The sequence below is a fragment of the Lissotriton vulgaris genome, chromosome 1_1, assembly GCF_964263255.1.
Source record: "Lissotriton vulgaris chromosome 1_1, aLisVul1.2, whole genome shotgun sequence".
Taxonomy (NCBI): Eukaryota; Metazoa; Chordata; class Amphibia; order Caudata; family Salamandridae; genus Lissotriton; species Lissotriton vulgaris.
Window position 1 is genome coordinate 33,389,837 of NC_141685.1, and position 15,634 is coordinate 33,405,470.

At 39.4% G+C, this 15,634-nt stretch overlaps 1 protein-coding gene across 1 annotated transcript in view; it reads right to left on the bottom strand.

Annotated features, from left to right (window-relative positions):
* The window catches only part of LOC147737070 (uncharacterized), an 89,806-nt gene that overhangs the window by 56,564 nt on the left and 17,608 nt on the right, over positions 1-15,634 (bottom strand). Inside the window, exon 2 of the mRNA XM_086922734.1 lies at positions 1,859-1,985. Coding sequence (XP_086778860.1) covers positions 1,859-1,985 — 127 coding nt within the window. The remainder of the gene's footprint in view (positions 1-1,858; positions 1,986-15,634) is intronic.

Here is a 15,634-nt window from a genome sequence, read left to right on the forward strand (position 1 = left end):
AAAACATGGATACATCTCGTATGGGATCACTGTTTGGGAGGGACCATTACAGCACGGCCCTTCGAAATAGCTAATTGGTAATGAGTCGAAAAGTCATTTTAGGAGTTGGTATTAATAAAAACTCAATATATTATACGCAAGGGAAATGTTGATTCCTGGTAAAAGGGACAGTTTGTGTATTGTTATTGAGCGTCATTTGCGTATTTCTATATTCAAAGAGACCTGGGACTTTTCTGCCTTAACTGGGACTTTGTGTGGCTACTGTTTTCAGTATTTGTAAGCACTTACATACGAGTTTGGGTGGGGGGGACTCTGTGACTGGCCGATAATTCTGCAGAGGAGAATGTTGTGCACATTTTTTTGTGTCCAGCCTATGCCTCCGCCAGTAGGACCTGTCTAGCTCCCATATGCATGCTGCTAAGTGAACCCAACAACGCTGCTGCACTTCGCATCCTCAGGGCAGACTGCTTCCGGCTGTTGCCACATTTGTGGGTGCTATGTGGGTGATCAGAAGGAATGTGCTTTCCCTCCCTGTACTTGTCTGAAATTGTCTGTATTATTTACTAGCTGCCACTTACTGTTTTATCTAAATGCACGTTTTGTAAATTACTGTTTTAGTTTTTTTTATCTGTTTTTTTAAGTTAGCGATTGTTTGAACATTGTTTAACTATGTTTATATTAATTATTCTTCATTTTAATTTTGTTGGTGTTTTTGTGGCCCTGGTGGCCGAAATAAAGTTATTTGACCTGAAGTGAACACTAGAGACAGTCTAGAAAGGGTTGCCAGACAGGGTACAAGCACACAGTGGCATAAGAAAGAGTGAGTGCTTTTTTACCCTATGCAGCCAATCCTGCGTTGACAGAATTGTCTTCTCCCCTACTGTGCTAACGCCATCTTATTCGCTGCTAGGAGTGCCAGCAAGATTTGCTTACCCCTGTGGGACTGTAAGAGGAAAGTATTGTTTATCAGTAAGCCAACCATCATGTATGTGGAAAGTCTGGTAGTTTTGTCTTGAAAGAGTTTTTCTGTTGTGTTGAGAACTTTTCCCCACCAGATCTGAGTTTTTGTGCAAGTCCGTAGCAAATAAATCAAGGCCCCTGCTGAGTCGCAACCCCTCCAGCATCTGCTTGAGGTTCTTGAATTCCATTCATGGAGGTTAACTGGAGAGCGATGTGACTAGCTACTAAGGTTATAGCTGTTTTATGTGTGTTTATTTGAGTGGTGTTAGAGCTCCAACATGTATATATCTCCAGTCGGTATCGCAGAAAGTGTGCCTTATTTCTCTTTAAATAGTGCTTCCAAAGCATTTTGGTTGCATCCCCAATGTGCATTCTCTATCAATCCTCTTTGGAGGGTATAAATGATTACAGAACTTTCGTTGAATTGTTTCACTTGTGGTCTTTTAATGAACTCTTTTCATTTGCATGTGACTTTCCTTTCACTTTTCATCTTATCATCTTCCATATTTTTGAAACATTATTAATTTTCATTACGCTCCATATTCCACGCTCCAATGCATTTCGAGCTTTAATTCCTCGTCATCAGGGAGCTATTGAGTCTTTTGAACTCGTCTCCTACCGTCACGTCGGGAAACATTCACACCTTCCGTGTAGTCTATTCGCCGAATAGACTACACTGAAGGTTTAAATCTTAGTAACTGGTCATCCTTAAATTCTAACATGGATGCAGCCTGATATGCCTCATCTAAATATGATAAACGATGAAACCATGAAACAGAATGATGAGGGAGTATAAAGTAATCTATTCTTATAAAAAACTCAGAAATGTCTGCACATCTTGAGCAGGGCTCTTCGTACAGTACATACTGGTACCCTAAGCGTGCCAGGGTCATCATACCCAGAGAGCTGAAGGCCAGCTGGATTTCCTTCATGACCTTCTTGTACAGCTCCTTCTGCCAGCACTGGAGCAGCTCCCACTCCTCGTCAGAGAAACAAGCGGCGACATGGCAGAACGTCAGCGGGGCCTGGAAGAGCAAGCATCAGAGCACAGAGTTCAATCTAGCACACCACAGGCCGCATATTTCTGTCACACAGACTAGCGTTTGCAAGTGTTCACAGTTTCAAAAGATACCAGAAGTAGACGTGACTCCCCCACTCTGAAGCAACTCTAAGTCCAGATTAACGCCTTCAGCCCGTCAGCGGCAAGTTGAGAAATCCAAAACTCGCTTAAAACAGAACGCAGGACTATACAAGTTTCAGCAAACAAAAACTCCCTTCACAACAGAAACAAATGTCCAGTAAATGACAATCACATCATTACTGGACAGAAACACTAATCCAGCAACTTGAGAAATCCAACACTCGCTTAAAACAGAACACAGGACTGTACAAGTTTCAGAAAACACAAACTCAGTTTGGAATCCCTTAACATCAGAAACAAATGTCCAGTAAATGACAATCACATAATTACTGGACAGAAACACTAATCCAGCAACTTGAGAAATCCAACACTCGCTTAAAAAAGAACACAGGACTGTACAAGTTTCAGAAAACACAAACTCAGTTTGGAATCCCTTAACATCAGAAACAAATGTCCAGTAAATGACAATCACATAATTACTGGACAAAAACACTAATCCAGCAACTTGAGAAATCCAACACTCGCTTAAAACAGAACACAGGACTGTACAAGTTTCAGCAAACAAAAACCCAGTTTGGAATCCCTTCACAACAGAAACAAATGTCCAGTAAATGACAATCACATAATTACTGGACAGAAACACTAATCCAGCAACTTGAGAAATCCAAAACTCGCTTAAAACAGAACGCGGGACTATACAAGTTTCAGCAAACAAAAACCCAGTTTGGAATCCCTTCACAACAGAAACAAATGTCCAGTAAATGACAATCACATAATTACTGGACAGAAACACTAATCCAGCAACTTGAGAAATCCAACACTCGCTTAAAACAGAACACAGGACTGTACAAGTTTCAGCAAACACAAACTCAGTTTGGAATCCCTTCACAAGAGAAACAAATGTCCAGTAAAGGACAATCACATCATTACTGGACAGAAACACTAATCCAGCAACTTGAGAAATCCAAAACTCGCTTAAAACAGAACACAGGACTATACAAGTTTCAGCAAACACAAACTCAGTTTGGAATCCCTTCACAACAGAAACAAATGTCCAGTAAATGACAATCACATAATTACTGGACAAAAACACTAATCCAGCAACTTGAGAAATCCAACACTCGCTTAAAACAGAACACAGGACTGTACAAGTTTCAGCAAACAAAAACCCAGTTTGGAATCCCTTCACAACAGAAACAAATGTCCAATAAATGACAATCACATAATTACTGGACAGAAACACTAATCCAGCAACTTGAGAAATCCAACACTCGCTTAAAACAGAACACAGGACTGTACAAGTTTCAGCAAACACAAACTCAGTTTGGAATCCCTTCACAACAGAAACAAATGTCCAGTAAATGACAATCACATAATTACTGGACAGAAACACTAATCCAGCAACTTGAGAAATCCAAAACTCGCTTAAAACAGAACGCAGGACTATACAAGTTTCAGCAAACAAAAACTCAGTTTGGATCCCTTCACAACAGAAACAAATGTCCAGTAAATGACAATCACATAATTACTGGACAGAAACACTAATCCAGCAACTTGAGAAATCCAACACTCGCTTAAAACAGAACACAGGACTGTACAAGTTTCAGCAAACAAAAACTCAGTTTGGAATCCCTTCACAACAGAAACAAATGTCCAGTAAATGACAATCACATAATTACTGGACAGAAACACTAATCCAGCAACTTGAGAAATCCAAAACTCGCTTAAAACAGAACGCAGGACTATACAAGTTTCAGCAAACAAAAACCCAGTTTGGAATCCCTTCACAACAGAAACAAATGTCCAGTAAATGACAATCACATAATTACTGGACAGAAACACTAATCCAGCAACTTGAGAAATCCAACACTCGCTTAAAACAGAACACAGGACTGTACAAGTTTCAGCAAACAAAAACTCAGTTTGGAATCCCTTCACAACAGAAACAAATGTCCAGTAAATGACAATCACATCATTACTGGACAGAAACACTAATCCAGCAACTTGAGAAATCCAAAACTCGCTTAAAACAGAACGCAGGACTATACAAGTTTCAGCAAACAAAAACCCAGTTTGGAATCCCTTCACAACAGGAACAAATGCCCAGTAAAGGACAATCACATCATTACTGGACAGAAACACTAATCCAGCAACTTGAGAAATCCAAAACTCGCTTAAAACAGAACGCAGGACTATACAAGTTTCAGCAAACAAAAACTCAGTTTGGAATCCCTTCACAACAGAAACAAATGTCCAGTAAATGACAATCACATAATTACTGGATAGAAACACTAATCCAGCAACTTGAGAAATCCAAAACTCGCTTAAAACAGAACGCAGGACTATACAAGTTTCAGCAAACAAAAACTCAGTTTGGAATCCCTTCACAACAGGAACAAATGTCCAGTAAATGACAATCACATCATTACTGGACAGAAACACTAATCCAGTAACTTGAGAAATCCAACACTCGCTTAAAACAGAACACAGGACTGTACAAGTTTCAGCAAACAAAAACTCAGTTTGGAATCCCTTCACAACAGAAACAAATGTCCAGTAAATGACAATCACATAATTACTGGACAGAAACACTAATCCAGCAACTTGAGAAATCCAACACTCGCTTAAAACAGAACACAGGACTATACAAGTTTCAGCAAACAAAAACTCAGTTTGGAATCCCTTCACAGCAGAAACAAATGTCCAGTAAATGACAATCACATAATTACTGGACAGAAACACTAATCCAGCAACTTGAGAAATCCAACACTCGCTTAAAACAGAACACAGGACTGTACAAGTTTCAGCAAACAAAAACTCAGTTTGGAATCCCTTCACAACAGAAACAAATGTCCAGTAAATGACAATCACATAATTACTGGACAGAAACACTAATCCAGCAACTTGAGAAATCCAACACTCGCTTAAAACAGAACACAGGACTATACAAGTTTCAGCAAACAAAAACTCAGTTTGGAATCCCTTCACAACAGAAACAAATGTCCAGTAAATGACAATCACATAATTACTGGACAGAAACACTAATCCAGCAACTTGAGAAATCCAACACTCGCTTAAAACAGAACACAGGACTATACAAGTTTCAGCAAACAAAAACTCAGTTTGGAATCCCTTCACAGCAGAAACAAATGTCCAGTAAATGACAATCACATAATTACTGGACAGAAACACTAATCCAGCAACTTGAGAAATCCAACACTCGCTTAAAACAGAACACAGGACTGTACAAGTTTCAGCAAACAAAAACTCAGTTTGGAATCCCTTCACAACAGAAACAAATGTCCAGTAAATGACAATCACATAATTACTGGACAGAAACACTAATCCAGCAACTTGAGAAATCCAAAACTCGCTTAAAACAGAACGCGGGACTATACAAGTTTCAGCAAACAAAAACTCAGTTTGGAATCCCTTCACAACAGAAACAAATGTCCAGTAAATGACAATCACATCATTACTGGACAGAAACACTAATCCAGCAACTTGAGAAATCCAACACTCGCTTAAAACAGAACACAGGACTGTACAAGTTTCAGCAAACACAAACTCAGTTTGGAATCCCTTCACAACAGAAACAAATGTCCAGTAAATGACAATCACATCATTACTGGACAGAAACACTAATCCAGCAACTTGAGAAATCCAAAACTCGCTTAAAACAGAACACAGGACTATACAAGTTTCAGCAAACAAAAACTCCCTTCACAACAGAAACAAATGTCCAGTAAATGACAATCACATCATTACTGGACAGAAACACTAATCCAGCAACTTGAGAAATCCAAAACTCGCTTAAAACAGAACGCAGGACTATACAAGTTTCAGCAAACAAAAACCCAGTTTGGAATCCCTTCACAACAGGAACAAATGCCCAGTAAAGGACAATCACATCATTACTGGACAGAAACACTAATCCAGTAACTTGAGAAATCCAAAACTCGCTTACAACAGAACACGGGACTATACAACTTTCAGCAAACAAAAACTCAGTGTGGAATCCCTTCACAACAGAAACAAATGTCCAGTAAATGACAATCACATCATTACTGGACAGAAACACTAATCCAGCAACTTGAGAAATCCAACACTCGCTTAAAACAGAACACAGGACTGTACAAGTTTCAGCAAACACAAACTCAGTTTGGAATCCCTTCACAACAGAAACAAATGTCCAGTAAATGACAATCACATAATTACTGGACAAAAACACTAATCCAGCAACTTGAGAAATCCAAAACTCGCTTAAAACAGAACACAGGACTATACAAGTTTCAGCAAACAAAAACTCAGTGTGGAATCCCTTCACAACAGAAACAAATGTCCAGTAAAGGACAATCACATCATTACTGGACAGAAACACTAATCCAGCAACTTGAGAAATCCAAAACTCGCTTACAACAGAACACAGGACTATACAAGTTTCAGCAAACAAAAACTCAGTTTGGAATCCCTTCACAAGAGAAACAAATGCCCAGTAAATGACAATCACATAATTACTGGACAGAAACACTAATCCAGCAACTTGAGAAATCCAAAACTCGCTTAAAACAGAATGCAGGACTATACAAGTTTCAGCAAACAAAAACTCAGTTTGGAATCCCTTCACAACGGAAACAAATGTCCAGTAAATGACAATCACATAATTACTGGATAGAAACACTAATCCAGCAACTTGAGAAATCCAACACTCGCTTAAAACAGAACACAGGACTATACAAGTTTCAGCAAACAAAAACTCAGTTTGGAATCCCTTCACAACGGAAACAAATGTCCAGTAAATGACAATCACATAATTACTGGATAGAAACACTAATCCAGCAACTTGAGAAATCCAACACTCGCTTAAAACAGAACACAGGACTATACAAGTTTCAGCAAACAAAAACTCAGTTTGGAATCCCTTCACAACAGAAACAAATGTCCAGTAAATGACAATCACATAATTACTGGACAGAAACACTAATCCAGCAACTTGAGAAATCCAAAACTCGCTTACAACAGAACACAGGACTATACAAGTTTCAGCAAACAAAAACTCAGTTTGGAATCCCTTCACAAGAGAAACAAATGCCCAGTAAATGACAATCACATAATTACTGGACAGAAACACTAATCCAGCAACTTGAGAAATCCAAAACTCGCTTAAAACAGAATGCAGGACTATACAAGTTTCAGCAAACAAAAACTCAGTGTGGAATCCCTTCACAACAGAAACAAATGTCCAGTAAATGACAATCACATCATTACTGGACAGAAACACTAATCCAGCAACTTGAGAAATCCAAAACTCGCTTAAAACAGAATGCAGGACTATACAAGTTTCAGCAAACAAAAACTCAGCTTGGAATCCCTTCACAACGGAAACAAATGTCCAGTAAATGACAATCACATCATTACTGGACAGAAACACTAATCCAGCAACTTGAGAAATCCAAAACTCGCTTAAAACAGAACACAGGACTATACAAGTTTCAGCAAACAAAAACTCAGTGTGGAATCCCTTCACAACAGAAACAAATGTCCAGTAAATGACAATCACATCATTACTGGACAGAAACACTAATCCAGCAACTTGAGAAATCCAAAACTCGCTTAAAACAGAACACAGGACTATACAAGTTTCAGCAAACAAAAACTCAGCTTGGAATCCCTTCACAACGGAAACAAATGTCCAGTAAATGACAATCACATCATTACTGGACAGAAACACTAATCCAGCAACTTGAGAAATCCAAAACTCGCTTAAAACAGAACACAGGACTATACAAGTTTCAGCAAACAAAAACTCAGTTTGGAATCCCTTCACACCAGAAACAAATGTCCAGTAAATGACAATCACATAATTACTGGACAGAAACACTAATCCAGCAACTTGAGAAATCCAACACTCGCTTAAAACAGAACACAGGACTGTACAAGTTTCAGCAAACACAAACTCAGTTTGGAATCCCTTCACAAGAGAAACAAATGTCCAGTAAAGGACAATCACATCATTACTGGACAGAAACACTAATCCAGCAACTTGAGAAATCCAAAACTCGCTTAAAACAGAACACAGGACTATACAAGTTTCAGCAAACAAAAACTCAGTGTGGAATCCCTTCACAACAGAAACAAATGTCCAGTAAATGACAATCACATCATTACTGGACAGAAACACTAAACCAGCAACTTGAGAAATCCAAAACTCGCTTAAAACAGAACGCAGGACTGTACAAGTTTCAGCAAACAAAAACTCAGTGTGGAATCCCTTCACAACAGAAACAAATGTCCAGTAAAGAACAATCACATCATTACTGGACAGAAACACTAATCCAGCAACTTGAGAAATCCAAAACTCGCTTAAAACAGAACACAGGACTATACGAGTTTCAGCAAACAAAAACTCAGTTTGGAATCCCTTCACAACAGAAACAAATGTCCAGTAAATGACAATCACATAATTACTGGACAGAAACACTAATCCAGCAACTTGAGAAATCCAACACTCGCTTAAAACAGAACACAGGACTGTACAAGTTTCAGCAAACAAAAACCCAGTTTGGAATCCCTTCACAACAGAAACAAATGTCCAGTAAATGACAATCACATAATTACTGGACAGAAACACTAATCCAGCAACTTGAGAAATCCAAAACTCGCTTAAAACAGAACGCGGGACTATACAAGTTTCAGCAAACAAAAACCCAGTTTGGAATCCCTTCACAACAGGAACAAATGTCCAGTAAAGGACAATCACATCATTACTGGACAGAAACACTAATCCAGCAACTTGAGAAATCCAAAACTCGCTTAAAACAGAACACAGGACTATACAAGTTTCAGCAAACAAAAACTCAGTTTGGAATCCCTTCACAACAGAAACAAATGTCCAGTAAATGACAATCACATCATTACTGGACAGAAACACTAATCCAGCAACTTGAGAAATCCAAAACTCGCTTAAAACAGAACGCAGGACTATACAAGTTTCAGCAAACAAAAACTCAGTGTGGAATCCCTTCACAACAGAAACAAATGCCCAGTAAATGACAATCACATAATTACTGGACAGAAACACTAATCCAGCAACTTGAGAAATCCAAAACTCGCTTAAAACAGAACGCAGGACTATACAAGTTTCAGCAAACAAAAACTCAGTTTGGAATCCCTTCACAACAGAAACAAATGTCCAGTAAATGACAATCACATAATTACTGGACAAAAAACACTAATCCAGCAACTTGAGAAATCCAAAACTCGCTTAAAACAGAACACAGGACTATACAAGTTTCAGCAAACAAAAACTCAGTGTGGAATCCCTTCACACCAGAAACAAATGTCCAGTAAAGGACAATCACATCATTACTGGACAGAAACACTAATCCAGCAACTTGAGAAATCCAAAACTCGCTTAAAACAGAACACAGGACTATACAAGTTTCAGCAAACAAAAACTCAGTGTGGAATCCCTTCACAACAGAAACAAATGTCCAGTAAATGACAATCACATAATTACTGGACAAAAACACTAATCCAGCAACTTGAGAAATCCAAAACTCGCTTAAAACAGAACACAGGACTATACGAGTTTCAGCAAACAAAAACTCAGTTTGGAATCCCTTCACAACAGAAACAAATGTCCAGTAAAGGACAATCACATCATTACTGGACAGAAACACTAATCCAGCAACTTGAGAAATCCAAAACTCGCTTAAAACAGAACACAGGACTATACAAGTTTCAGCAAACAAAAACTCAGTTTGGAATCCCTTCACAACGGAAACAAATGTCCAGTAAATGACAATCACATAATTACTGGACAGAAACACTAATCCAGCAACTTGAGAAATCCAACACTCGCTTAAAACAGAACACAGGACTGTACAAGTTTCAGCAAACACAAACTCAGTTTGGAATCCCTTCACAAGAGAAACAAATGTCCAGTAAATGACAATCACATAATTACTGGACAGAAACACTAATCCAGCAACTTGAGAAATCCAAAACTCGCTTAAAACAGAACACAGGACTATACAAGTTTCAGCAAACAAAAACTCAGTGTGGAATCCCTTCACAACAGAAACAAATGTCCAGTAAATGACAATCACATCATTACTGGACAGAAACACTAAACCAGCAACTTGAGAAATCCAAAACTCGCTTAAAACAGAACGCAGGACTGTACAAGTTTCAGCAAACAAAAACTCAGTGTGGAATCCCTTCACAACAGAAACAAATGTCCAGTAAAGAACAATCACATCATTACTGGACAGAAACACTAATCCAGCAACTTGAGAAATCCAAAACTCGCTTAAAACAGAACACAGGACTATACGAGTTTCAGCAAACAAAAACTCAGTTTGGAATCCCTTCACAACAGAAACAAATGTCCAGTAAATGACAATCACATAATTACTGGACAGAAACACTAATCCAGCAACTTGAGAAATCCAACACTCGCTTAAAACAGAACACAGGACTGTACAAGTTTCAGCAAACAAAAACTCAGTTTGGAATCCCTTCACAACAGAAACAAATGTCCAGTAAATGACAATCACATAATTACTGGACAGAAACACTAATCCAGCAACTTGAGAAATCCAAAACTCGCTTAAAACAGAACGCGGGACTATACAAGTTTCAGCAAACAAAAACCCAGTTTGGAATCCCTTCACAACAGGAACAAATGTCCAGTAAAGGACAATCACATCATTACTGGACAGAAACACTAATCCAGCAACTTGAGAAATCCAAAACTCGCTTAAAACAGAACACAGGACTATACAAGTTTCAGCAAACAAAAACTCAGTTTGGAATCCCTTCACAACAGAAACAAATGTCCAGTAAATGACAATCACATCATTACTGGACAGAAACACTAATCCAGCAACTTGAGAAATCCAAAACTCGCTTAAAACAGAACACAGGACTATACAAGTTTCAGCAAACAAAAACTCAGCTTGGAATCCCTTCACAACGGAAACAAATGTCCAGTAAATGACAATCACATCATTACTGGACAGAAACACTAATCCAGCAACTTGAGAAATCCAAAACTCGCTTAAAACAGAACACAGGACTATACAAGTTTCAGCAAACAAAAACTCAGTTTGGAATCCCTTCACACCAGAAACAAATGTCCAGTAAATGACAATCACATAATTACTGGACAGAAACACTAATCCAGCAACTTGAGAAATCCAACACTCGCTTAAAACAGAACACAGGACTGTACAAGTTTCAGCAAACACAAACTCAGTTTGGAATCCCTTCACAAGAGAAACAAATGTCCAGTAAAGGACAATCACATCATTACTGGACAGAAACACTAATCCAGCAACTTGAGAAATCCAAAACTCGCTTAAAACAGAACACAGGACTATACAAGTTTCAGCAAACAAAATCTCAGTGTGGAATCCCTTCACAACAGAAACAAATGTCCAGTAAATGACAATCACATCATTACTGGACAGAAACACTAAACCAGCAACTTGAGAAATCCAAAACTCGCTTAAAACAGAACGCAGGACTGTACAAGTTTCAGCAAACAAAAACTCAGTGTGGAATCCCTTCACAACAGAAACAAATGTCCAGTAAAGAACAATCACATCATTACTGGACAGAAACACTAATCCAGCAACTTGAGAAATCCAAAACTCGCTTAAAACAGAACACAGGACTATACGAGTTTCAGCAAACAAAAACTCAGTTTGGAATCCCTTCACAACAGAAACAAATGTCCAGTAAATGACAATCACATAATTACTGGACAGAAACACTAATCCAGCAACTTGAGAAATCCAACACTCGCTTAAAACAGAACACAGGACTGTACAAGTTTCAGCAAACAAAAACTCAGTTTGGAATCCCTTCACAACAGAAACAAATGTCCAGTAAATGACAATCACATAATTACTGGACAGAAACACTAATCCAGCAACTTGAGAAATCCAAAACTCGCTTAAAACAGAACGCGGGACTATACAAGTTTCAGCAAACAAAAACCCAGTTTGGAATCCCTTCACAACAGGAACAAATGTCCAGTAAAGGACAATCACATCATTACTGGACAGAAACACTAATCCAGCAACTTGAGAAATCCAAAACTCGCTTAAAACAGAACACAGGACTATATAAGTTTCAGCAAACAAAAACTCAGTTTGGAATCCCTTCACAACAGAAACAAATGTCCAGTAAATGACAATCACATCATTACTGGACAGAAACACTAATCCAGCAACTTGAGAAATCCAAAACTCGCTTAAAACAGAACGCAGGACTATACAAGTTTCAGCAAACAAAAACTCAGTTTGGAATCCCTTCACAACAGAAACAAATGTCCAGTAAATGACAATCACATAATTACTGGACAGAAACACTAATCCAGCAACTTGAGAAATCCAAAACTCGCTTACAACAGAACACAGGACTATACAAGTTTCAGCAAACACAAACTCAGTTTGGAATCCCTTCACAACAGAAACAAATGCCCAGTAAATGACAATCACATAATTACTGGACAGAAACACTAATCCAGCAACTTGAGAAATCCAACACTCGCTTAAAACAGAACACAGGACTGTACAAGTTTCAGCAAACAAAAACTCAGTTTGGAATCCCTTCACAACAGAAACAAATGTCCAGTAAATGACAATCACATAATTACTGGACAGAAACACTAATCCAGCAACTTGAGAAATCCAACACTCGCTTAAAACAGAACACAGGACTGTACAAGTTTCAGCAAACAAAAACTCAGTGTGGAATCCCTTCACAACAGAAACAAATGCCCAGTAAATGACAATCACATAATTACTGGACAGAAACACTAATCCAGCAACTTGAGAAATCCAAAACTCGCTTAAAACAGAACGCAGGACTATACAAGTTTCAGCAAACAAAAACTCAGTTTGGAATCCCTTCACAACAGAAACAAATGTCCAGTAAATGACAATCACATAATTACTGGACAAAAAACACTAATCCAGCAACTTGAGAAATCCAAAACTCGCTTAAAACAGAACACAGGACTATACAAGTTTCAGCAAACAAAAACTCAGTGTGGAATCCCTTCACACCAGAAACAAATGTCCAGTAAAGGACAATCACATCATTACTGGACAGAAACACTAATCCAGCAACTTGAGAAATCCAAAACTCGCTTAAAACAGAACACAGGACTATACAAGTTTCAGCAAACAAAAACTCAGTGTGGAATCCCTTCACAACAGAAACAAATGTCCAGTAAATGACAATCACATAATTACTGGACAAAAACACTAATCCAGCAACTTGAGAAATCCAAAACTCGCTTAAAACAGAACACAGGACTATACGATTTTCAGCAAACAAAAACTCAGTTTGGAATCCCTTCACAACAGAAACAAATGTCCAGTAAAGGACAATCACATCATTACTGGACAGAAACACTAATCCAGCAACTTGAGAAATCCAAAACTCGCTTAAAACAGAACACAGGACTATACAAGTTTCAGCAAACAAAAACTCAGTTTGGAATCCCTTCACAACGGAAACAAATGTCCAGTAAATGACAATCACATAATTACTGGACAGAAACACTAATCCAGCAACTTGAGAAATCCAACACTCGCTTAAAACAGAACACAGGACTGTACAAGTTTCAGCAAACAAAAACTCAGTTTGGAATCCCTTCACAACAGAAACAAATGTCCAGTAAATGACAATCACATAATTACTGGACAGAAACACTAATCCAGCAACTTGAGAAATCCAACACTCGCTTAAAACAGAACACAGGACTATACAAGTTTCAGCAAACAAAAACTCAGTGTGGAATCCCTTCACAACAGAAACAAATGTCCAGTAAATGACAATCACATAATTACTGGACAGAAACACTAATCCAGCAACTTGAGAAATCCAAAACTCGCTTACAACAGAACACAGGACTATACAAGTTTCAGCAAACAAAAACTCAGTTTGGAATCCCTTCACAAGAGAAACAAATGCCCAGTAAATGACAATCACATAATTACTGGACAGAAACACTAATCCAGCAACTTGAGAAATCCAAAACTCGCTTAAAACAGAACACGGGACTATACAAGTTTCAGAAAACACAAACTCAGTTTGGAATCCCTTAACATCAGAAACAAATGTCCAGTAAAGGACAATCACATCATTACTGGACAGAAACACTAATCCAGCAACTTGAGAAATCCAAAACTCGCTTAAAACAGAACACAGGACTATACAAGTTTCAGCAAACACAAACTCAGTTTGGAATCCCTTCACAAGAGAAACAAATGTCCAGTAAATGACAATCACATCATTACTGGACAGAAACACTAATCCAGTATGGGTAATGGGTTTATACTTTTATAGCGTCATTTAGCTGTTTTAGCTATTCCCCATTTTTCAGACCACTTTTTGAATAAATATGTACATATGTATGTGGTGTTTACATTCCGCAAACCTATCTGAAAGAACAATGAGGAAGTGATGTTCAAGTAGCCAGAGTGGCCTCGGTGGAAAGTATGGGGCCCCTTCCTCCTTTAAGGACTAACATTTCAGGATTAGATATTGGCATTAAACATGGCATGGGCTGCTTCGTCAACAGAACGCGAGAGGTTTGAGGCTTCCAGACAGATATCCTGCAGACCGTGCAAAGCTGATGAACAAAGTCACCAGTTCAACCACATGCCAATAAATAACAGGACAATACCAGAGCAAAATGAGCCTCCCACTCCCAACCCATATAACAGCTGAAGTTATGGAGGGCTGATCTCAGCAGCTAAAAGAGGAAAATGGGAACTGGAAAGCTGTGATTGGAATGCATTTCTGGACAAGGCTGCAGGAAACGACAGCAGTATTTCACAAGCAGCCAGCTATTTTAAGAAATTGCTCCGATATTCGATCAGAAGGCACTTCAGAAAGAGCTCCTTTTTCTATATGGGGACACAGTGATGCTCTCTCCTCACCACCCATCCTGCTGCACTCACCTCCCCTGGGACCTGCTGGCACAGCTCTCTCCTCTCCACCCATACTGCTGCACTCACCTGCCCTGGGGCCTGCTGGCACAGCTCTCTCCACTCACCTCCCTTGGGGCCTGCTGGCACAGCTCTCTCCTCTCCCATCCTCTGCACTCACCTCCCCTGGGGCCTGCTGGCACAGCTCTCTCCTCTCCACCCATCCTCTACACTCACCTCCCCTGGGGCCTGCTGGCACAGCTCTCTCCTCTCTCATCCTCTGCACTCACCTCCCCCGGGGCCTGCTGGCACAGCTCTCTGCTCTCCACCCATCCTCTGCACTCACCTCGCCTGGGGCCTGCTGGCACAGCTCTCTCCTCTCCACCCATCCTCTACACTCACCTCCCCTGGGGCCTGCTGGCACAGCTCTCTCCTCTCCACCCATCCTCTGCACTCACCTCCCCACTCACCTCCCCTGGGGCCTGCTGGCACAGCTCTCTACTCTCCACCCATACTGCTGCACTCACCTCCTCCGGGGCCTGCTGGCACAGCTCTCTCCTCTCCCTTCCTCTGCACTCAC